The 24,530-nt window shown below is 41.3% G+C and overlaps 1 protein-coding gene across 1 annotated transcript in view; it reads left to right on the top strand.

Moving 5' to 3' along the window:
• HERC6 (HECT and RLD domain containing E3 ubiquitin protein ligase family member 6) overlaps nucleotides 1-24,530 on the top strand; it is a 55,619-nt gene that overhangs the window by 9,410 nt on the left and 21,679 nt on the right. Inside the window, 13 exon segments of the mRNA XM_068543646.1 lie at nucleotides 3,083-3,310; nucleotides 4,640-4,734; nucleotides 5,867-5,949; nucleotides 5,951-5,991; nucleotides 6,940-7,077; nucleotides 7,991-8,058; nucleotides 12,089-12,213; nucleotides 12,925-12,983; nucleotides 15,547-15,585; nucleotides 15,588-15,625; nucleotides 18,767-18,956; nucleotides 22,727-22,829; nucleotides 22,831-22,879. Of these exon segments, the coding sequence (XP_068399747.1) occupies nucleotides 3,083-3,310; nucleotides 4,640-4,734; nucleotides 5,867-5,949; nucleotides 5,951-5,991; nucleotides 6,940-7,077; nucleotides 7,991-8,058; nucleotides 12,089-12,213; nucleotides 12,925-12,983; nucleotides 15,547-15,585; nucleotides 15,588-15,625; nucleotides 18,767-18,956; nucleotides 22,727-22,829; nucleotides 22,831-22,879 (1,256 nt within the window).

Below are 24,530 nucleotides of genomic sequence, written 5' to 3' on the forward strand. Positions count from 1 at the left end.
ATTCATTTCTAGTCTCATAGTGTTGTGGTCAGAAAAGACGCTTGATATGATTTCAATTTTCTTAAATTTACTGAGGCTTGATTTGTGACCCAAGTCGTGATCTGTCCTGGCGAAAGTTCCGTGCGCACTTGAGAAGAAAGTGTAATCTGCTGTTTTTGGGTGGAATGTCCTATAAATATCAATTAAATCTGTCTGGTCTATTGTGTCATTTCAAGCTTTTGTTTCCTTATTTATTTTCATTTTGGGTGATCTGCCCATTGGCATAAGTGAGGTGTTAAAGTCCCCCACTATTATTGTGTTACTGTCGGTTTCCTCTTTTATAGCTGTTAGCAGTTGCCTTATGTATTGAGGTGCTCCTATGTTGAGTGCATATATATTTATAATTGTTACATCTTCTTCTTGGATTGATCTTTTGATCATTATGTAGTGTACTTCCTTGTCTCTTGTAACATTCTTTATTTTAAAGTCTAATAATCTGATATGAGTATTGCTACTCCAGCTTTCTTTTGATTTCCATTTGCATGGAATATCTTTTTCCATCCCCTCACTTTCAGTCTGTATGTGTCCCTAGGTCTGAAGTGGGTCTCTTGTAGACAGCATATATATGGGTCTTGTTTTTGTATCCATTCAGCAAGCCTGTGTCTTTTGGTTGGAGCATTTAATCCATTCATATTTAGGATAATTATCGATATGTATGTTCCTAGTACCATTTTCTTAATTGTTTTGGGTTTGTTTTTGTAGGTCCTTTCTTCTCTTGTGTTTCCCACTTAGAGAAGTTCCTTTAGCATTTGTTGTAGAGCTGGTTTGGTGGTGCTGAATTCTCTTAGCTTTTGCTTGTCTGTAAAGCTTTTGATCTCTGCATCGAATCTGAATGAGATCCTTGCTGGGTAGAGTAATCTTGGTTGTAGGTTCTTCCCTTTCATCACTTTAAATATGTCATACCACTCCCTTCTGGCTTGTAGAGTTTCTGCTGAGAAATCAGCTGTTAACCTTATGGGAGTTCCCTTGTATGTTATTTGTTGTTTTTCCCTTGCTGCTTTCAGTAATTTTTCTTTGTCTTTAGTTTTTGCCAATTTGATTACTATGTGTCTTGGCGTGTTTCTCCTTGGGTTTATCCTGTATGGGACTCGCTGCGCTTCCTGGACTTGGGTGGCTATTTCCTTTCCCATGTTAGGGAAGTTTTTGACTATAATCTCTTCAAATATTTTCTTGGGTCCTTTCTCTCTTCTTCTGGGACCCCTATGATGCGAATGTTGTTGTGTTTAGTGTTGTCCCAGAGGTCTCTTAGGCTGTCTCCATTTCTTTTCATTCTTTTTTCTTTAGTCTGTTCCGCGGCAGTGAATTCCACCATTCTGTCTTCCAGGTCCCTTATCCGTTCTTCTGCCTCAGTTATTCTGCTATCGATTCCTTCTAGTGTAGTTTTCATTTCAGTTATTGTATTGTTCATCTCTGTTTGTTTGTTTTTTAATTCTTCTAGGTCTTTGTCAAACCTTCCTTGCATCTTCTCGATCTTTGCCTCCATTCTTTTTCTGAGGTCCTGGATCATCTTCACTATCATTATTCTGAATTCTTTTTCTGGAAGGTTTCCTATCTCCACTTCATTGAGTTGTTTTTCTGGGGTTTTATCTTGTTCCCTCATCTGGTACATAACCTTCTGCCTTTTCATCTTGTCTATCTTTCTGTGAATGTGGTTTTTGTTCCACAGCCTGCAGGATTATAGATCTTCTTGCTTCTGCTGTCCGCCCTCTGGTGGGTGAGGCTATCTAAGAGGCTTGTGCAAGCTTCCTGGTGGGAGGGACTGGTGGTGGGTAGAGCTGGCTGTTGCTCTGGTGGGCAGAGCTCTGTAAAACTTTAATCCGCTTGACTGCTGATGGGTGGGGCTGGGTTCCCTCCCTGTTGGTTGTTTGGCCTGAGGCAACCCAACACTGGAGCCTACCCGGCTCTTTGGTGGGGCTAATGGCGGACTCTGGGAGGGCTCAGCCAAGGAGTACTTCCCAGAACTTCTGCTGCCAGTGTCCTTGTCCCCACGGTGAGCCACAACCACCCCCGCCTCTGCAGGAGACCCTCCAACACTAGCAGGTAGGTCTCGTTCAGTCTCCCCTGGGGTCACTGCTCCTTCCCCTGGGTCCCAATGCGCACACTACTTTGTGTATGCCCTCCAAGAGTGGAGTCTCTGTTTCCCCCAGTCCTGCTGAAGCCCTGCAATCAAATCCCACTAGCCTTCAAAGTCTGATTTTCTAGGAATTCCTCCTCGCATTGCCAGACCCCCAGGTTGGGAAGCCTGACGTGGGGCTCAGAACCTTCACTCCAGTGGGTGGACTTCTGTGGTATAAGTGTTCGCCAGTCTGTGAGTCACCTACCCAGCAGTTACGGGATTTGATTTTATTGTGATAGCGCCCCTCCTACCGTCTCATTGTGGCTTCTCCTTTGTCTTCGGATGTGGGGTATCTTTTTTGGTGAGTTCCAGTGTCTTCCTGTCGATGATTGTTCAGCAGTTAGTTGTGATTCTGGTGCTCTCACAAGAGGGAGTGAGAGCCCGTCCTTCTACTCTGCCATCTTGGTTCTATCCTCTCCATCTGACTTATATTTTTAAAAGAGCACTCTGACCGCTCTTTAGAGAAGAAACTGCTGGGGGCAGAGATGCAATGTGGGAGCCCAGTGAGGTGCTGTTGTCATTTCCCAGGGGAGAAGTGATGGTGACTTGGTGGCTAAGGGGCTAACAGTGGAGTGGTGAGAAGTGGTTGGATCCTGGATAGATTTTGAAGATAGAGGCTTTAGTATTTGTGGGTTGAAGTGTGTAGAAGAAAGAGAGGAGTCGAGGATGGCTTCAAGGTTTTTGGCCTGAGCAGCTGAAAGATCATGGTTACCCTTAACTGGGAGGGAGAAGAAGAGTGGATATTGTTGGAAGGGACTTTTAAAGGTGACCTTGACCATCCCCTTTGCCTTTAGTGAGAGTACTTTTAACCTCCTTTACTCTTGTTTTTATTCTTTAAAGATTTTTAGAATTAGGACGGCAGTTGCTCCTTGAATTTGGTATTCCATTGTGTTTGCAGTTCTGAATTTCTCCTCTTTATTTTTGTAGATGGCCAAGTGTTTTCATGGGGAAAGAACAGCCATGGGCAGCTGGGCCTGGGGAAGAAGTTCCCCTCTCAAGCCAGCCCACAGAGGGTGAGGTCCCTGGAGGGGATCCCGCTGGCACAGGTGACTGCAGGAGGGGCCCACAGCTTCGCCCTGTCTCTCTCTGGGACTTCATTTGGCTGGGGAAGCAACAATGCAGGGAAGCTGGCCCTCGGAGGGAATAAAGTCCCAGGTAACAAGGTAGTCTTGTAGTAAGTCCTTCTTTCTTTCTGGTTGGAAAACCAGTTCTGCAAAGGGCACACTGAAAGGTTAGAACAGTGGTCCCAAACTTTGTGGCACATTAGAATCACCTAGGGAGCTATATTAACTTTTGATTCCTGCTGTAACAAATCACCACAAACCTAGTGGCTTAAAACAACATAAATTTATTAACTCATGGTTCTGGTGGTCAGAAGTCTGATGCAGGTCTCACTGGGTTAAAATCAAAGTGTTAGCAGGGCTACATTAATTTCTGGAGGCTGGAGGGGACCAGAGCATTTTTCTTCCCTTTTCCAGCTTCTAGAGGCACCTACACTCTTGACTCATAACCCACTTTCTTCCTCAAAGCCAGCAATAGCTGGTTCAGTCTTCTTCAAGTCACATTACTCTGACATTCACTCTTCTGCCTCCCTCTTCCTCGGTAAAAGTACCCTTGTGATTACATTGGGCCCACCTGGATAATCCAGGCTAACCTCCCTATTTTAAAGTCAACTGATTAACAACCTTCTTAAATCCATCTGCTTCCTTAACTTCCCTTTGCCATGTAATTTAACATATTCACAGGCTCTGGGAAAAGAACATGGCCATCTTTGGAAGGCCATTAGTCTGTCTACTCTAAGAACATTTAAAAATCTGAATGCCCAGGTTGGACCCCAGACCAATTAAATCAGAATGTCTGGGGTTGGAAGCCAGGCATCAGTCATTACCAAAGACGCCACAGGTGATCCCAATGTGCAGCAAGGTTCGGGAACCACTTGTTTAGAAGATTGCTAGCAGTAGGGGAAACAACCAGTTCCTCTGGCAACCTTTCAACAAAACTCGCTGTGACTTCTTCCCCATGAGCCCCTCTGTTCAGTTCTTTACACATGACTCACGTATATTTAGTTCTTGTTACATACCAGTACCGTGCTGAGCTCCTACATCTCATTTCATTTAACTTTGTCAACATGAAGTAGGCCATCTTATCTTCTCAATTATTATTGCATATTTGCAGAACACCTGTTATGTAACAGAAATGAATACAACATAATGGAAGTATTATTGGGAATGGGGGTTTTTAAGCTTAGCTTTCTTGGCCAATAGCCTTAGTCATTCCAGAAAATTAAATATTTTCCAGAAATAAATGCTAAAGTACTGCTTTTCTTTTCCAACACAGGGCTTTCCCTCTGTTTTATAATACTTCTGATTTTTCACTTTTTAAATTATGTTGATGAATTATAACATGACAAAAATATTAAAATATATAAAACCCAGGAAATATGAGTATTTCTTATACTCTAGAGATTCTGCTTTCTTTCAACAGTTCAGAGCTACAAGCCTCAATCAGTTGGTGTACTGAAGACTCTAGGTGTGATTTATGTCAGCTGTGGTTATGAGCACACTGCAGTGCTTACCAAGGTAATCCAAAATGTCTTGCTATTTTTTTTCTTTTTTTTTTTGGCCACACCGTGTGAATTGCAGGATCTTAGTTCCCCAACCAGGGATCGAACCCGGGCCCCTGGCAGTGAAAGCGCTGAGTCTCAACTACTGGACCGCCAGGGAATTCGCATCTTGCTGTTTTTTTAAATCCCAGAGAAATGTTACCACAAGGTACATGTACTGATTATTGTGGAAAGCAATATTTGTATCAACATCTGAAGATATCCATTCAATGTACAAATGTCTAAAGAGGAGAACTTAGCCAAATATAAACCATGGAATTTTTAAGATCCTATAACAAAAGCTAATTTCAGCTTTAGGAAATATTTTTAGATATTTTAAAATTAGGTTAATATAGGAGCTAATCCTTTTAGCAGTTATTCATTCATAATGTAGCTCTACACATGAAAAATATTATACAAGCAACAAAGTAATTTTTATAGGTTTCAATGGCCCATACTACAGACTAGAACATTCTTTGTTCCATTTCTTACTTGGCACAATTGAGTCAGCTTCCTGAATGTCCCCCCCGCCCCTTCTTGTACTGGCCATACAATACATTCCAACGGGATGGATTCTCTCCATAGATGTAATGAATAGACTTGAAGACTACTTGTGTGGTTGAAATGTTTATTTAAAAACTAAGTATCTAAAATAATTTATATTTTGTTTGTTTTAAAAGCATGTTTGAATTATATTCTTCATAGTTGGCAAGAGGGAGCTAGAGTTGTTTTAATCTAGAATCATCTTTTGAAAAGAGATTTATTTTCAGAGAAATGATCAAATAAATAAAGCAACCCTATGCTTAAATGTTAGTGTTACTCTTGAACCAGTTAATTTGTCCATCAGTTTATTCCACAAACACCTATAAGTGCCTAGTTCTGAAGGGAATGCCAATGATTTTTCAAGTTTAATGTGCTAATTCTTCATTCACTGTTAGAAATAATAAATACAGGACTCTTCCTCTTTATATAGGGCTTATATTTACCATGGTGCTCTCATAGAACTCTCTTAGGATACTTAAATCTTTTAGTTTTTTTTTTTTTTTCTTTTAGTTTTTAATTACTTTTTTTTAGCCTGAAATTAGCCTGATCCCTCGTTTTTCAAACAGGATGGGAAAGTATTCACATTTGGAGACAATAGCTGTGGACAGCTGGGACACAGCCCCACTGCTGAGAAGAGGGGTCCGCAACTTGGAAAGAACTGAGGGCCTAGTTTCGCAGATTGTGGAAGGTAATAGGTTTTCTTTTTTAAGCATGAGTAGAAAGTGTTGTATTTTATTGCTTAGAAATGGCTCATGTGGAATGTTATTAAACCTTAAGACCCTAAAATATGTGATTACTCTTTTTATAGATCATTCTCCTTTCTGAAAATTTACTTCTTTCAAATACAGTTTAATATTTCTATTTTTTTCTTCTTTATCCTAGACATTTCATTTGTTTCGTAAGAATTTATTGGAAATCTACTGTGCATAGACCACCTTACGAGGGGGGTGGTGGAGTTGGTCTATAACAAAAATAGTGGTGCTTGCCTATTTGAGTTCATGAGACAAAGTTAACCTCATGCAAGTAGAAGATGATATATATTTGCATATGTATTCAGAGTTTTGCATAACCTAATTATGTGGACACTTTGTTTCTTTTTTAATTTTTATTAGAGTATAGTTGATTTACAGTGTTGTGTTAGTTTCTGCTGTACAGCAAAGTGAATCTGTTATACATATACATATATCCACTCTTTTTCAGATTCTTTTCCCATATAGGTCATTACAGAGTATTGAGTAGAGTTCCCTGTGCTATACAGCAGGTCCTTATTAGTTATCTATTTTATGTATAGTAGTGTGTATATGTCAATCCCAATCTCCCAATTTATCCCTCCCTATGAGGACACTTTGCATATAATCTATCCAATTCATGAAAAGCGAAAGACAAAAAGAGCTTACATTTAAAACACAAATGATAGAAACCATCAACAATATTCTGCCTTTAAGTTTAGTAATAAGTCAGTATTCACCTACCATTTGTTTAGCCACATGATTTGTCACCCTCTAACTCTGACATTGTGATATGGGATCTGGGTACTTAGTATAAGATAAATCTGTTATTTTGTGTTGAGACATCATCTTTCTCCAAAAATGTGACACATTATAATATGTCTTTATTTTAATATATTCTCTCTTCCACGGTTCTCACACCCTTGTGTATGTCTGTACCACTAGTCAGGTGGTGTCTTTTGGTTGTGGACCAAGTTGCACAAGCAGCTCACCTCATCCGGGGGCTCTGGCAGAGAACTTTGACATTAGCTGCCTGATTTCTGTTGATGGTATGAGTGGTCTCACGAATTTGTGATTTTGTGTTAAATGATGCCGCTGGAGGAGAAATATTATTCAGTTTCCTTTCAAAGGGGTGCATAGAACTGTGGTTCTTCTAGTACTGTTATCTTTGATTTGTACAATATGCATTCTTTTTCTTATGCAGTGCTTCCTGGAGTATTTGGTGATCTTTTCTAAAGATTAAGGTAATACAAAAGAACCCAAATCAGTTACTTAAGCTTCGGAACAGTATACTTTTATATATATATATATTTTTTTTTGATACAAATTTATTTTTATTTTTGGCTGCGTTGGGTCCTCATTGCTGTGCGTGGGTTTTCTCTAGTTGCAGCGAGCGGGGGCTACTCTTCTTTGCGGTGCACGGGCTTCGCGTTGCAGTGGCTTCTCTTGTTGTGGAGCACGGGCTCTAGGTGTGCAGGCTTCAGTAGTTGTGGCACGTGGGCTCAGTAGTTGTGGCTCGTGGGCTCTAGAACGCAGGCTCAGTAGTTGTGGCGCATGGGCTTATTTGCTCCACGGCGTGTGGTATCTTCCTGTACCAGGGCTCGAACCCATGTCCCCTGCGTTGGCAGGCATATTCTTAACCCCTGTGCCACCAGGGGATCCCCACTTTTATATATTCAATCAAACCTCTACTGAAGCACATCAGCCTGGTTTCATTATGCAAGTACATGAAAAGTTAAATTTTAAGCTAAGTGAATATACAACATGTAATCTGATCAAAATGATTGTTTTATACTGTTTGTAGTCAAAATCCATTTAGAAGCCAATAAATAAGTAAATTTAGCTTGGTAATACATTAGATTTTTTTTAAAGACTATTTTTTAGAGCAGTTTTAGGTTTACAACAAAAGATTTATTTTTTACTTCTAAAAACAATACTCATGGATTTATGACTTTCTTATAGACCTTGCGGATGTTCAAGTCAACCACATTTTTGCTGGAACGTACGCCAACTTTGTGACAACTTACCAGGTATCTATTACACCTTCTGTTTCTTTTAAAAACCATTTTTTTCTCTGACGAAGTGACCAAACCTGACACATACCGATCCAGTAAGACAAGCACAGAGTTTGTTTTTGCTTTGTCAAGACTGAGTCATCTCAGGGGAAAGAGGATGAAACCTCACTGAGCGGGATGGGCAGAGAATAAAGGGGAATAAGTGGGGAACAATGACTGTGACAGTTCTGAGAAGTTTTGTCGTGAAAGGGAGTAGACCACCGTGAGAGGGTTTTGTTGCTGTTTGGAGGGGTGATATTAAGGTATGTTTGTATGATATTAAGGTATGTTTGTATGATATTAAGGTATGCCAGTGAGAATGATCCAGTTCAGGAGGAGAAAGTGATGGTGCATGAGAAACAGGGAATAATTGCAGAGGTCATGTCCCAGAATAGGAGCAAGGAAGCAGGGTCAAGGGTCCAGTGTGGCAAGTATAGGGCTTTGGGCAGAAATTTTTATTCCGTTCTGATGAGGAACAGTGGAGGTGAGGGTCGGTTGCTTGTGGGAAGGGGATTAGTTCTTCCCTGATTGTTTCAGTTTTCTCAGTGATGCACAAGGCACGGTCCTTATTTGAAACTTAGTGAAGCAGAGGAGGATCGCTACAGGTTTAGGAATAAAAGGAAAGTGTGCAGTAGTGACTCAGAGTGAGACAGTGAACATCGTGGGAGACTACTAGACAGTATAGAGTAACCATTTGAAATCTGTGGTTGTAGGGCATAAGGTGAAATCAGTCGGCACAGTTGTTTGTTTTTCTCCATTGATGTTAAGCTGCTTGGGTTCCTTTGGAGTAATTCAGATTGAAGGTTAACTACAGGTGGACTTTTGCTAGGTAAGTACAGTAGGAAAGGGACAGAAGACGTGGAGGTATTTGCAAAGGACTGATTACACTGCTGACCATAGACTCTAAGCTGGGTAAGAAAGACATGAAGAGGAGGATGGATAATGAACAAACAATAGGGTTGATGGATTGGAGAGCCCAGTGGCCTCAAAGAATGTTGGAGTGGATTCCACTCTAAAGTGTCTTCGTCTGTTCGGGCTGCTATAACAAAATACCATAGATTGAGTGGTTTATAAACAGAAATTTGTTTCTTACAGTTTTGGAGGCTGGGAAGTCTGGGATTAAGATGACAGCACATTTGGGAATTCCCTGGCGGTCCAGTGTTTAGGACTCGACACTTTCACTGCTGTGGCCCGGGAACTAAGATCCCCCAAGCTGCACAGTGCGGCCAAAAAAAAAAAAAAAAAAAAAAAAGAGTTGATGGCATATTTGATGTCTGGTGAGGGCCTGCTTCCTGGTTTACAGATGGCTGTCTTCTCACTGTATCCTCATGTGGCAGAAGGAGCAGGGGTGAAAGAGCTCTCTGGGGTCTGTTATAAAGGGCACTAGTCCCATTCCTGAGGGCTCCACCCTTATGACCCAATCACTTTCCGAAGGCCCTACCTCCTAATACCATCACAGTGGGGGTTAGGATTCCAATATATGAATCTGGGGGGAGAACACTCAGTCCGTAACGTTCTGCCACTGCCCCCCTCAAATTTATGTCCTTCTTGCATGCAGAATACATTCATTTCATCCCAACAGCCCCCAAGTCTGAACTCATTCCAGCATCAAAGAATGTTAGCCTGGGAGTTCCACTCTGAAGTCAGTGAATTAGAAGGATGGTGTATGATGATCAGACGGGAGAATGTTTCTGATGGAAATTTAGAAGGTGGAACAATTTTTGTTGGTTTGTTTGGCTGCGTTGGGTCTTTGTTGCTGCGTGTGGGCTTTCTCTACGGGGTTCTCACTGCGGTGGCTTCTCTTGCTGCGGAGCACGAGCTCTAGACACACCAGCTCAGTAGTTGTGGCTCACGGGCTCAGTAGTTGTGGCTCGTGGGCTCTAGAGTGCAGGCTCAGTAGTTGTGGCGCATGGGCTTAGTTGCTCCGTGGCATGTGGGATCTTCCCGGACCACGGCTTGAACCGGTGTCCCCTGCATTGGCAGGCAGATTCTTAACCACTGCGCCACCAGGGAAGTCCCTGGAACAATTACTGGTGATTATAAAGTACAGAACATCACCTTTATCTAGGGCAATAGTTCTCAACTAGGAGCGGTTTTGCGCCCCTGGAAACATCTGGCAGCGTCTGTGCTCAGCTGAGGTTGTCGTGAGGGAGGGGCGTGCATGTCGGGGCGGCTGCTGCCGGCATCTCGTGGGTAGAGGCCAGGGCCACTGCTAAACGTCCTGCAACGCACAGGGCAGCCGCTCACGACAGAGAATTATGTGACGCAAAATGCCAGTCGGATCGGTATAGAAGCCCCGACCCGGGGCCTGGGCGGCTGCAGGGGAGCAGAGGGAGAGTGGAGACAAGATAAAGAACTGAGAGGTCACGTGGGGAAATAAACCGGCTCCATTAAGTGTGAAGTTGCTGAGAAGGACAGGAGAGTGATGCCAGGCGCGGACGTGCGAGGAAGACAGTCAGCAGGGTGCTGAAGTTTTCAGTGATTGAAGGCTCGTGACTAGGACTTCGGCAGGTGATACAGTCTGATGTTACGTGCGTCAGAGGAGCTGGGATTTTGAAGAAGAAAGTAGAAGCAATGGTCTGTAAATGCCAATAGCGAGCATCTCATTGTCCTAAGGTCCCTGGGATGGTGGAGGGAAAAAAGCTTCCCCATGGTTGAACTCCAGGGAACACCCAGGACTCAGATCAAGACAGTGAAGGGAGCTTTGGGAGTCACGGTAATACATCTTTTTCAGAAGGTCTTTAGCTAAGCATTAAACAAAAGTGATGCAGAATTCCCTGATTTACTATAAGTCAGTGGAAGCAGAGGTATCTTACGGAGCAGAGCACTAACGTCCTTGGAAGAACGTGTTAAAGACAGGTGTTTCTCTCCAGACAGTGATTTCTGACACCTCTGGTTGAGCCATTTGGTTTCAAATATGATATAGAACCATGGTTCTCAGAAATGTGGTCCCCAATCGGCAGCCTCAGCCTCACCTGGGAATGTGCTAGACGCAGATTCTTGAGCTCCACTCCTGACCTGTTGAATCGGAAACTGTGGAGATGGGCCCAGCGGTCTACGCTTTAACAAGATCACTAGGTGATTCTGTTATCAGTTTGAAAACCACTGATATGAAAGCAAAAACCTGTGGATGATTAAAGGGCAGAAAGAAACTAGTATTTACTGAGTACTTACTATAATCCAAAGGCTTTGTATACCTAATATCTTTTAATCTTAACAGGAGCCCAGAGACGTAGGTAGTGTTATCTCATTTTTTAATTGTGGTAAAACATATATAACATAAAATTTGCTATTTCAACCATTTTAAAAGGTACAATTCAGTGGCATTACTTGCATTCACAGTGTTGTGCAACCATCACCGCTATCTACCTCTAAAACGTTTTTCATTACCCCCAGCAGAAACTCTTTTTCTCCCCAAGCAGAAACTTTTAACCGTTAAATAATAACTCCCCATTCCCCATACCCGTAACCCCAGGTATCCTCTAATACCCTTTCTGTCTATGGGTTAGCCTGTTTCATATAAGTGGAATCGTACAATATTTGTCCTTTTGTATCCGGCTTATTTCACTCAGCATAGTGTTTTCACAGTTCATCCATGTTGCAGCATGTGTCAGAACTTCCTTCCTTTTCACGGCTGAGTAATATTCCATTGTATGGATGTACCATATTCATCTGTTGGTGCTGTTGCTGGATGTGGGTTGTTCCCATCTTTTTGGCTATTGTGAATGATGCTGCAATGAATATTGACATACAGTATCTGTTTGAGTCCCTGTTTTCAATTCTTTTGTGTTCTCTCATTTTTTAAATAACAAAACTAAGGCTTGGACCAAGCAAAGTGGCCAAGGCTAGGAAATGGAAGAGCCAGGCCAGTCTGATGCCGTGGCTCCTCCCACCAAACCCCACTGTCTGTCTGAGAGGATGGGGGCCTATCTCCCACCTGTGTTTTACTCACTACTTAGTGTGTGTGTGTGTGTATTTTCCTGATCATTCTTTTCTTTCCTCCTAGAAGGATACTAGTTCCACCAGTGTTTCCAGGAAAACCCTGCCAGAAATAAGCCGAATTAACCAGTCGCTGACAGAAAAATGGATGGCAGTGGCAAGAGGAATTGCAGAGCATGAAGTGGCTGAGAGGTGGCTCTGTCCGACAAAGTAGAAACTGGGAATTTCCTGGTGGTCCAGTGGTTAGGCCTCTGCACTTTCACTGCTGGGGGCCCAGGTTCGATCCCTGTTTGGGGAACTAAGACCCTGCAAGCCGCGTGGCACGGCCAAGAAAAAAAGGAGAAACCACTTTTATGTGGTTCTGAAGTCTTGGTCATTTTATCCTAGACATAAGAGAGAGGATTTGGCTTTGTCATGAATGCATTTGCATTTTAACCATGATTCTCTTCTACCATCTCTTAGTTTGAAGAAGTCATTGATGTATTCATTCATTCATCATTTCTTTAACAGAGGTATATTGAGGATGTACAATATGCCAGACACTTTGATAGGTGAGGAAGATGCAGGAGTGAATCAAAAATGCTTTCTGTCCCACAAAGCCTTCCCCAAGGCAGACTGTTTTTATGGCTTCATAGTTTATTCTCTGGAGCTCCAGAAGTTTCTGTTTTCAGAAGGATGAATTTTATTTAAATCTAGATGACTTGATCAAATCAACTATGAAGGGTTTTGGTGAGATTAGCAGTCACATGCACAAAGTATACCCAGAATTTGGAAGACTCTTAAGAGAGTAGTTATTTTCGTTAATGATGATTCCACGTCATCAGTTACGTACAGTGTTCGGTAAGATAAAAGGGACATGCTTATAGTATGTTGTGACTTAACCTTGTCTTATTATGTTTGCAGGGAAATTGGAGTGATATTTTCATCTCCTGCTTGTCTGACTGCAAGTTTTTAAACAAAAGGTAACATTTACATTAGACTTACCTTTATTTAAAACACTGGGGGCTATTTAAAATGAAATGTTTCGACTCAGTCATTTTAATATGTGAATTTTGTCATCTATGAACAAAAAAAATCCAACGTTGAAAACTCCATAGGTTGTTACAGAATTCTCCCATTTTTGTAAAGTAATTTCCTATTGGACCACTGCAAGTTGTAATTTCTAATTTACATTGTTCACTTCCTCTGCCCTGCCCTCCTCTGGTGTCTGATTGGCAGGAATGGTGTTTTTTTCAGAATCTTTGTATCTAGGAGCGATCAGTTCATTCTCACATTGCTTTTGTACTTAGAGGCCAGGGCTGTGCTCTGAAGCTCTTATTTTGAGATCAGTAAGGAAAACAGATTCTATTTATTTTATCTTTAACTAGTCTTACTACCACAGAGGAGAATCTAACTTCTCTCCTGCTTGGTTTGACACTTGGTCTGATTCAGTACTTTAAACAGTTCCTCTCTTAAATTGCTCAGTGTTTGGTCTTCTGTTTCTTCCCCTCCCTCTATGCGCTCCAATACTGTACCTGGGAACTACTGAAAGATAAAGTGAGGTATATTAAAAATTGTAAGTTTATTTGAGCAAACATCAGTTTGAATCACGCAGCACCAATTCAGAATTGCTTAAGTGCTCCAGCGAGAGGAGCTCAGGGAGAGACATATAGAGAAGATACAGAAACAAAGAAAGGAAATTATTTGATTGGCTATAACTTAAAGCCTAGTGGGCTTTTTGTGACTGGTTGCCCTTAGCTTTTGATTCATAACTTTGAGGCATTTACAGGCTTAGATTTTGGTTTGCTTTTACAGGCCACCATGGCACTAGAGCCACTGCAGTGTAATGGCCTCCTTGTTTAATTACTTTAGCAGTAACAAGGGAGGGGAGGGGGAATAGCAGCATAAAGGGGCCCTTAGGCTGCCCTCTGTCTTCTCTGGAGGCCGGTGCCCTGCAGGTCTGTCCGCAGCTGGTGTCACTCATCCCGGTCCTCCTTCGCTAGGTCAGGACCTGTCCCTCCCTTGTTGACTTGGCCTCAGGTTGGCTCACTGGTTCAGAAGATAGCTGTACACATCCGCCGCTAGGCGGTACTCACTATTCGCTTAACCCCTGTTGCAGGTACTTCTTGCCTCTAAGTAACCTGCCCTCCCCTCCCCGCCCCCCCCCCCCATTGTCCCTTTGGTTCTTAACCCAGGTGCGTTCCCAGCCACTCCTCAGGGACACTGGAGGAACTCTTGGGTCCAGCAGCTTCACCTGGGAACCAGAGAAGCCCGGGGAAGATGAGTGTCATGCCTGCCGCCCGCAGCTCACGAGGCAGTTATCCTTCTAGAGTCCCCAAAGGCACCCCTATTCATCTCTGCGTATCCCGGCCAAAGGCAGGAGGTGAGAAATCAAGATACGGCTTCCCTCTGCCGGCTTCCTCTCCCATTTGCCTTCCTCCTCTTGCCATCCTTCTAGCCTAGGAAGGAGGGGACTCTACCATGCAATGTGTCCTGTTTCTTCCCCACTGCAGCCTCAAGCTAATTCTCATTACCTAGAGGAGGATCTTTTCTACACTAAGAATATTATCTTTCTAAAGTGCCAATGTATCCACGTCCCCTTCCCAGGAGTGATAAACCTCAAGGTTTGATCTGAAGACGCCAAAGACTGCAAAGGAGAATTTATTTTACAGGGAAATTTACAGTACTCTGTTTTGGTACTTGCATAAATGTTTTAGGCCTAGTATTACAGTTGATTGGTTAATCTAGCGAGCATGAAATATTTAATAGTACATTATAAAGACAAACCGTCCTTCCGAGTGCAGGTTCCTGAAATATTACCAACACAGCCCAGGGAGATGCCACACCTAGACAGAGCCTTGGTAGTATTTCTGAGGGGAATGGCCAGGTCTGAATTTTTTTAAATCAGCAGTTTGGATTAAGGCAGGTCTCTCAGTGTGGGAGGGGAGGATTGGGGACTTCATCAGGATTGAGGAAAGATACTACAATCCGGGAACGGTTGGAAACAGCAAGGCAAGGATTTTGAGACAAGAGATGCGAAGAATTTTAGGGCGTAAACTGTTGATTGCTTCCCGTGGTAGAGTTAATGGGTCTTTTCAGGAAGTTCCTAAAATGAACAATCAAGCCATTTGCTTGGGCAAGGGTGTCTTGGAATAGTAAAGTCATGCTAATGAAACAGTGGAATCCCAAAGTAATGTAAATATAGATGGTAAGATAGGTGGGGTTAGGGAGTTTCAGTTCTCAGTGCGCAGGCTGAGTGTGAGGGTAAATGGTTTCAGCTCTCAGACGCAGCACGTAAACTTTTGCTATTGTTGCAGCCCAAACTTGAGATAATAAATTGTTACCTATTCTCTTTCAGGAGGACATAGATTTTATAATTTTTTTTTGTGCCAAGTAAATCGATTATTTTGAAAGAATGCAAGCTTTAAGAAAAAAGACAATACATGATATGTAGTAAAATAAAATTATACATAATGATATATGAAGTTAGAAATATTCCTTTACATCTGTTTATGTGTTTTTTTGGCATGTCTTGCATCCAAAGAGAATCTGGAGAAACTATTTCCATTGATGTGGCCTTGGAAATGACGAGCAGTTAACAAAAAAAGAATGAATTTCTTCTATGGTAATAACCAATATTCACTTGAGAAAGAGATCAATAGAATTTCTTTACAGGAACCAATATGATTACAGTTTACTTTTGTTAGGAGGTGAGTGAGATGGAAGTGTGATAGGGGAGGAGCTAGTGTTTATTATGAGGTTACTATATGCCAGACGCTGTATTAGGCGCTGGCATTTATTTTCTTACTGCATGCTTAAATGTACAGTAGATACAGTATTTTTATTTTCAATATGAGAATAACAATGCTTGAGAGGTATAACTTATGAAAAGAGTACTAGTTTGGGATTCATATGTTTTGGGACCCACCGATTAAGAATAGACAGATTAACAGAAAAGTTCTACTCGTGAAGAGCAGCTAGGGATGAGGGTTTATATACCAACGTTAGGGAAGGGGGAGAAACAAATGGAACAATTTCCATTGGGAGACAAGTGGGCTTTTAGGGGGACACATGGAAGATAGGATAGCTTGTGATAATGTTTGTTTCTGCAATTTCTCATCCAAGTGCAAGTGCGGGGTCTTTTTCCTGGCAGTGAAGCTCGCTTGCCTGCCCACCCAGGAGAGGATTTATAGCTGCTTCACTCTTCGAAGCCTCTGCCTTTAGTGAGATGAGGAAAGCTCTGAAGGCTTCTTTCCACAACAGCTCTATCTCTGACGTCTTCAGTTGAAAGTCATCTTTATACCGTTTTGGGTCCCTACATTTGGAAGGGAAAGGGAGAGAGTGTTCCTTAATATGCAGTAGAAACTATTTTTATTTATTTACTTTTTAAAATATTTATTTATTTATTTATATTTTATTTGGCTGCGTCGGGTCTTAGTTGCGGCATGAATGTGGGATCCAGTTCCCTGAACAGGGATCAAACCTGGGCTCCCCTGCATTGGGAGCGCTTAGTCTTACCCACGGGACCACCAGGGAAGTCCCTATTTTTATTTTCAAGATGAAAAAGTAAGAATAGTAAATGTGATCAGGTATATTTTTAAAATAAATATTTAGGTTATGTGGGAGATCACTTGGGGTGCTATTCCCAGTGTGAGTTCTAAGAAACATTAGTTTCACAGAATGCTCTATGAAGAGGGGTTCTTAGTGAAGCAGCTTTAGGAACACTGCATACTGTTATGGAGTCGTGATGCACATAAGTAAAGCAAAGATGATGTCATATACTGAAAGAAATCTAGCTTCTCTGACCCTATTGTTCTCAAAGTTATTTGACTTTGTGGCACTATTTTCCCATGTACACCTACTAGCATTCCACAGAAGTCATGTTCTTCTGGATATATGAAAAAACAAATTGTAAGAACATCAATGTAATAATATTACACAGTACTTCACAGTTTATTGTTGCATGAATCATCTTACTTAACCCTTAGGACCTGTAGAGGCAGATACTCACAGTTAAGAGTATCTAAGATCTGTCAGAGAGAATACATAAGCTGTTGGTTCAGAAACCGGCCCCTGTGCTCAGAGGACAAGGAGAGACTGAAGAAAGAGGCAGCCCCTCCAGATTGGAAGGTAGCAGGTTTAATAAACAAGGGAACTTGCAAGGCTTGTCTTGGGTGGCCGCAAGAAGAGTAGATCTGCACCCGCCCGCCAGAATCCTGTAGTTCACATAGAGGCATTAACTGCTGGGTTCAGTCACATAGACTGTCCAGATGGTCTCAGCAGCACCTTACCCTCTCGAGGCTGCATCCTTGGGACAGCTCCCAGTATGGGCACAGGGGGCGGGGCATGCACTCCAAACACACGGGAGTGGGTGAGGAGCATGTGACTGCCCAGGTCCAGCTTGAGGGTCAGCGTCCTCTTGATCACCGCCTCCAGACATAAGCTCCTCCAGACAACTTCCAGATCTCAACGGCCTATTCACACAGTGAAGATTTTTTTTTTTTTTCCTCACACCAAAGTCCAAAGAGGGTTGAGATAGGAGGCACCTGTAGGGAAGGAAAAAAATTACTTTTCCTCTCCTTATCTTAGTTTCATTGGCTGGGGCCTCACAGATCACACTGAGAAAAGACAGATGAACAAGAGAAAAACAGGTTTATTCACACGTGCATCCCACTTACACAGGGAAATACTCAGCGATGAGTAACTTTAAGGAGTGGTTAGAATTTGGGCTTCTAAAGCATCTTAGCGAAGAACAGTAATTTTGTAGAGAAGCGAGAAGACAAAAGATATGGACTTGGAGCTTCTGGGTTGGCAAATGGTGGGAAGGAAAATACACGAAGAAAGCAATGGTGGGTAAGGGCTAGTGAGTAAGGTGTGTGGTGTAGAGTCTCCCTCAGCGCCGGCTATCTCTGCTAGTCAGGTTATCCCCTTCCTGGTACAGGAAGCTGGGGACAGGAGGGCACCTTCACAAGGGGAATTTATGTTCTGTTTTCAGGTAGATGGGAGAGGCCAGAGAGCTCATTCTGTGTCTGCTTTTTTTCACTTGCCTTCAGCTTAAAATAACCCTCATGTTGGAGTGGCATATTTGGGGGTGGCAAATTCTACTACCCTTCCCCCCCTCTGCCCAGGTTCATTCAGGGGTGACTCAGGCTCCTTTCTGTCATTCTAGGCCTCAGGGCCATGAAATTCTCCAGTAGGTCTTTTGTGTTGTTGGCAGATGGGGAAAAGAGGGTATGAAAGGTCACATGGGAGGCTTTAGGGGCCAAGCCTGGAAGTGTCACACGTCGCCTTCCCTCACATTCTGTTAGCTAGAACCCGGTCACATGGGCCCACCTAACTGCAGGGGAGGCTGGGCAATGCCATCTGCCTGCGATCCCTGGAGGAAGATGACATAGGATTGGCGAGGTGAACATATGGCGTTTTCTCTGCCGCGGTAGAATGTTAGGTCAGATAGATCTGGATATGGATCCCTTCTAATTGAGCAACCGTTCGTTATGATTCATTCAGTATGTCCAGGCATGTGATTTCACTTTATTTCTTTCATTCACCCCAGTATAAAATAGGGTGGATGGTTCTCACATACTACTTCAGAGGCATGTGGGATACAAGGAGTGATGGAGTTTGAATAGTAGGTTTCGGGGAAAACTAAATGATTATTCCATTTGGAACATAGTGGCCATGAAACCTCTGGTCCCATAGCTTCTTTCTTATAATACTCTGTGTCTAATATATCCTGGGCCTCTCCCTGATCCCGTTTCGACCACAGATGACAACACGTCTCAGGGATCCTCCGCTCAGAGCTCTTCCGTATCGTTCTCCACACCAAGAAGCTTTATCAGTCTTGCTTCTGCCCCCAGAGTGTCCTGTCATGCACGATCCTAAGAACTGGATGACTCTGGTGGTTCCGTTTGCAGAGGCCGTTCATCACATGACTGGCCAATCTTCACAAGTCCTGAGTAAGTGTGATTACCTTTATGTCACTTTATCTGTATCCTCAATAGAGAGTCACTGTCTGAAGTAGAAGTTGTAGCAAATTTTAGATAGATTGCAAAATACTACACAAATGTTTGAATATGTGGTATGTGCATTATTGAAAACAGTAACCTAAAGCTATTGTCAAATCCAAGTTTGTGTGCCTGATGGACAGTGAGGCCAGACAAACCGAAGCATCGGAGTTTGGAGCAGAGAAAGGTTTATTTCAAGTGCCAAGCAAGAAGAACGGGCAGTTTATGCTCAAAAGACCTAAACTCCCTGATGGGTCTCAGGGAAGAGTTTTTAAAGGCAAATTTTCAGGGAGGGCTGCAGAGTGTGTGACTTTCTTCTGACTGGTTGGTGGTGAGGTAACAGGATGGTGCTCTAGGAACCTCAGTCATCAGCTTTCTGGTTGTAAACAGTCTGGGGTTCAAGTGCTTATGGTCAGCCTGAAGTTACCATCTTCCACCTGGGTTGGGGTCTTAGTTCCTGTAGAAGCACTCAGAGATATGTGTCAGACTGTCTTGTATATCCCTTGGGGAGGAACCAGGACCCTGCCCCATCTCTGCACTATTGTTTCCTGACTGGCTTTCCTTCCTTTCTGCATTCCCTCACTTCCTAGTTAGTAACAGTTTGAATCTGCCCTTTGGAACTCAGGGAAGGTCTCGGAGGTTGAAGCCTTTTTTCCTGCAATCAAGAAGCAGGAGGCACGGAAAGCCTTTTGTACCTGGGAGCGCCCCACAGGGTCCCGCACGGTTTCGAAGCTATTATAATCATTACTCTGTCATCACAAAGCATGTGTAGTTCTTAGACTTGGTCATCGCCTTGACATCAGAATTTAATAACCATAGAGTATCCAGTCAAGATAAATCCATACTTTGAAACTTTATGTTGTTTTAAAACTTTAGACATTTTGACCAGAGGTAAGGAAAAAAATGTTTAACTTTGTGTTCTTGTTTTATATTTTATTCAATGCCATGGGATATCCTTTTACAACTTTGAGCTAATGTTCAAGGTCCAAAGCTTAAAAGGTATGAAGATGAAATGTACAGTGAATTATAAGCTACCTAGTTCCCCTCCCAGAAAGCAGTTACAGAGTAGAGTTTCTTGTGTAACCTTTGAAAGATATTCTCTCTATATAAAAACATATAGAAATAATAAATCTTTTTAAAAATGGTAGCATACATTCTTTGGCAACTTGCTTTTTTCCACTAAACAGTATATCTTGGAGATCATTATGTTACAGCACCTATACGACTGCCTCATTCCATTTAATGGCTGAGTAGTATTCTATTGGGAGGATATACATAAATTTTTGCTATTATAACAGTTGTAACATGCATTTCTTTGTACATACATAAATTCACACGGGCAGGGAAATGTCCAGAAAGCAAAATTACTGGGTCAAATTGTATGTGTGTTTTAAATCTTGAGAGATTTTGCCAAATGACCCTCCACAGAAGTCAGGGCCACCATGTTGTCCAACTTTAAGTGGTTACCATTCACATTGTCACCCTTGGAATTGGGCAACATAGCTCTGACAGAAGATGTACCAGTTTACACTTAATAAATATGAGAGCATCAGCCCACACACTTTGCCACAGTGTGAACCAAACTTTGGTCTATACCATTCTGAAAAGAAGAATCTCTCTTTTTTTTTTTTTTTTTTTTTGGGCAGGCCACGCTGCTTGTAGGATCTTAGTTCCCTGACCAGGGATCAAACCTGGGCCCCCTGCAGTGGAAGCATGGAGTCCTAACCACTGGACAGCCAGGGAATTCCCAAGAATCTCTCTCTTTTTTTTTTTTAAATTTATTTTCTTTTGCTGCATTGGGTCTTCGTTGCTGCCCGCGGGCTTTCTCTAGTTGCGGCGAGCAAGGGCTACTCTTTGTCACGGTGTGTGGGCTTCTCATTGCGGTGGCTTCTCTTGTTGTGGAGCATGGGCCCTAGGCATGTGGGCTTCAGTAGCTGTGGCACGCGGGCTCAGTAGTTGTGGCTCATGGGCTTAGTTGCTCCACAGCATATGGGATTTTCCCGGACCAGGGATAAAACCTGTGTCCCCTGCATTGGCAGGTGGATTCTTAACCACTGCGCCACCAGGGAAGTCCCCAAGAATCTCTTAATTTGAATTTGAATTTTCTCATTATGAATGAAGTTGTGCTGGTTTTCCTATATTCAGTTCCATTTGTACATCATATTCTAGAAACTATCAGTTATCCCCCTTACCTATTTTTCCATTTGTTGTTAGTATCTTTCTTTTTTATTTAGAAGCTTTTAAACTACTAAGACAATTCTTTTTTTTTTTTTTTTGCAGCATCTTCCCATATCACTTATTTATTTTATTTTTTTAAATTAATTTTTATTGGAGTATAGTTGCTTTACAATGTTGTGTTAGTTTCTGCTGTACAGCACAATGAATCAGCTATACATATACGACAATTCTTTATCCACAGTATGAGTTGCAATTTTTTTCTTTAGGCTACTAAAATTTTTTTTACTTTGTGGTATTTTTGCCATGCATAATTATTTTTAAACATTTTTATGCAGCCTACTATATTAACATTTTCTTTTATGGTTTCTAAATTTGGGTCATACCTCAAAAAGTTTACCTCATGATGAAATTTAAAGATTTCCCGTGCTCCTATTAGAATTTTTATTGTTTCATTTTTTAAGTTGATTTTTATAGGATTATAGCTGATTTATAATGTTGTGTTAGTTTCTGCTGTACAGCAAAGTGAATCAGTTATATATATACATATATCCACTCTTTTTTAGATTCTTTTCCAATACAGGTCATTCAGAGTACTGAGTACAGTTCCCTGTGCTATACAGCAGGTTCTTATTATTTATCTAATTTATATATAGTAGTGTGTATATGTCAATCCCAATCTCCCAACTTATCCCTCCCCCACATTGTTTCATTTTTATGTTTAAATCTTTGAACTATATGGAGTTTATCTTGATTAAACTTCATTTTTTTTCTGGATCAATTTCCAGTTGTCACACATTTATTAAATGATCTGTTTCATTCCCCACTAATATGCAATGCCACCTTCATCATATACTGAAGTCTCATTTGTATTTGGGTCCATTTGTGAAGTCTCTGCTAAATTAATCTGCCTTTCATGCATCTGGGTCATACTATTTTAGTTACATTAGTTTGAAAATATATTTTAACACTTGATATGTTTGTTTTTGAGAATTGTCTTTTAAAGGTACAAAAATTCAGTTTGTAACCTCAGTGATATTAAAATATTGTTACTGAGCTAATTTAAAAATATATCCATCTATACAAGGTGTTCATAAAGTCTGAAAACATAGATAATATTATTTTATTTTTTACAGATTAAAAATGTCCTTGATGACATTATATGTCGTGTGTGTATGTGTGTGCATTTGTATTTATTTATTCACCTATGTATGTTTTCAGACTTTATAGATACCCTATGGAAGTTTCAGTTTGAAAATCATGAAGTCAATCAAGTAATCAAGCATAACTATGAACTATCAACAAATTTTTTCAGAAACCTGAATTTGAGCTTTTAATTCCAAAGATACTTTATCAGGGAAAAAATTTTTTTTTCCAGATCTGTGAGTAATAAATGTTGTCCAGGATGTTATCCTTCGAAAAGATATTTTATGGGTTATGCCATCAGAAATGGAAAATACGATCTATTTCTTACGTTAAAGAACTTAGAAGCTGAGGGAGTTTTTTGGGGGGTGCATATATATCATGGCTGATTTTACACCCCTCAGGGCAGTGTTGGGCATCTTTGCAAGAATCCTCTCTCAACACACTGGTCCAGATGCTTAAAACTGCCATCGTCTTTCAACTGTTTTGTTGGACTGAAACCATTCAGTCACCACAATGTTAAAGCTCTTCTAGAAGTGATGAAAGAAGTGTATAAGGTAAGGGTTCATTTAAAGGAATGTATATACCATTTTACTAAATCAAGATCTTTTAGTTCTTAGTCATTTGGAGGCTTGTTTTGTTTTATTTTCCACATCAAGAATGAAAATATTTTATTTAGCCCTTAATAATTCAGAATTTTGCTTGTTTTGCTAACTGGATAAATGCTGGTGGAATATGTTACATATTATCTATAATATATTAGAGGCACAGATACTCAGATAGGAGAATGATTCAGCATTTTCATAATAAAACATAATCCAGAAGTAACCTAAAGCTACTAATAAACCTAATGATTATTGGAGGATAGGGAGGAGCCAGAGCATTTTAAATAAAATAATTAAATTGATATTGTTCAGTTGAAAAATAATTAGCTAAAGTAAGATGCTTTTATAAATATAAATTGCTCAATTGGCAATCAAAGCAAATTTCACCACAAAATATCAATCTCAATAGGAGAAAAAAGTTATGTACAAAAGTTAGTGCTGGGACTTCCCTGGTGGTGCAGTGGTTTAGAATCTGCCTGCCAATGCAGAGGACATGGGTTTGATCCCTGATCCAGGAAGATCCCACATGCCACGGAGCAACTAAGCCCATGCGCCACAACTACTGAGCCTGCGCTCTAGAGCCTGTGAGCCACAACTACTGAGCCCGCGTGCCACAACTACTGAAGCCTGTGTGCCTAGAGCTTGTGCTGTGCAACAAGAGAAGCCACCTCAATGAGAAGCCCACGCACCGCAATGAAGAGTAGCCCCTGCTCGCCGCAACTAGAGAAAAGCCCGTGCGCAGCAATGAAGACCCAACACAGCCCTAAATAAATAAATAAATAAATTTATTTTTAAAAAAAGTTAGTGCTTTTCAGAAGTAATAATGCACTGATATTTCTAAAGTAGTGTATTTCTTCCCACCTTTATTGAGATATAACTGATATAGAACATTGTGTAAGTTTAAGGTGTAAAACGTGTTGATTTGATACACTTATGTATTATAAAACGCTTATACATTACAAAATGATTACCACCATAGCTTTAGCTAATACCTCCATCACCTCATATAGTTACCATTTTTTACTGTGGTGAGAACACTTAAGATCTACTCTCTTAGCAACTTTCAACTATGTAGTACAGTATTGTTAACTACAATATAATCACCATGCTGTACATTAGATCCACAGAACTTATTCATCTTTTTTTTTTTCACCCCCCCCCCCTAGAACTTATTCATCTTATAACTAGAAGTTTGCACCCTTTGACTAACATTTCTCCATTTCCCCCACCCCCCCAACTATGGAAACTACCAATCTACTCTGTTTCTATGAGCTTAGCTTTTTTAGATTCCATGTATAAGTGATATCCTACTGTATTTGTCTTTCTCTGTTTGACTTATTTCACTTAGCATAATGTCCTCACGGTCCGTCCATGTTGTTGCAAATGGCAGGATTTCCTTGTTTCTCATGGCTGAATAATATTCCAGTGTGTGTGTGTGTGTGTGTGTGTGTGTGTGTACACCATATCTTCTTTATCCATTCATCTGTCCGTGGACACTTAGGTTGTTTCCCTGTCTTGGTTATTCTAAATAATGCTGCAATGAACATGGGGCTGTAGATACCTCTTTGAGATTGTGATTTCATTTCCTTTGGATATATACTCA

The sequence above is a fragment of the Eschrichtius robustus genome, chromosome 4, assembly GCF_028021215.1.
Source record: "Eschrichtius robustus isolate mEscRob2 chromosome 4, mEscRob2.pri, whole genome shotgun sequence".
Classification (NCBI taxonomy): Eukaryota; Metazoa; Chordata; class Mammalia; order Artiodactyla; family Eschrichtiidae; genus Eschrichtius; species Eschrichtius robustus.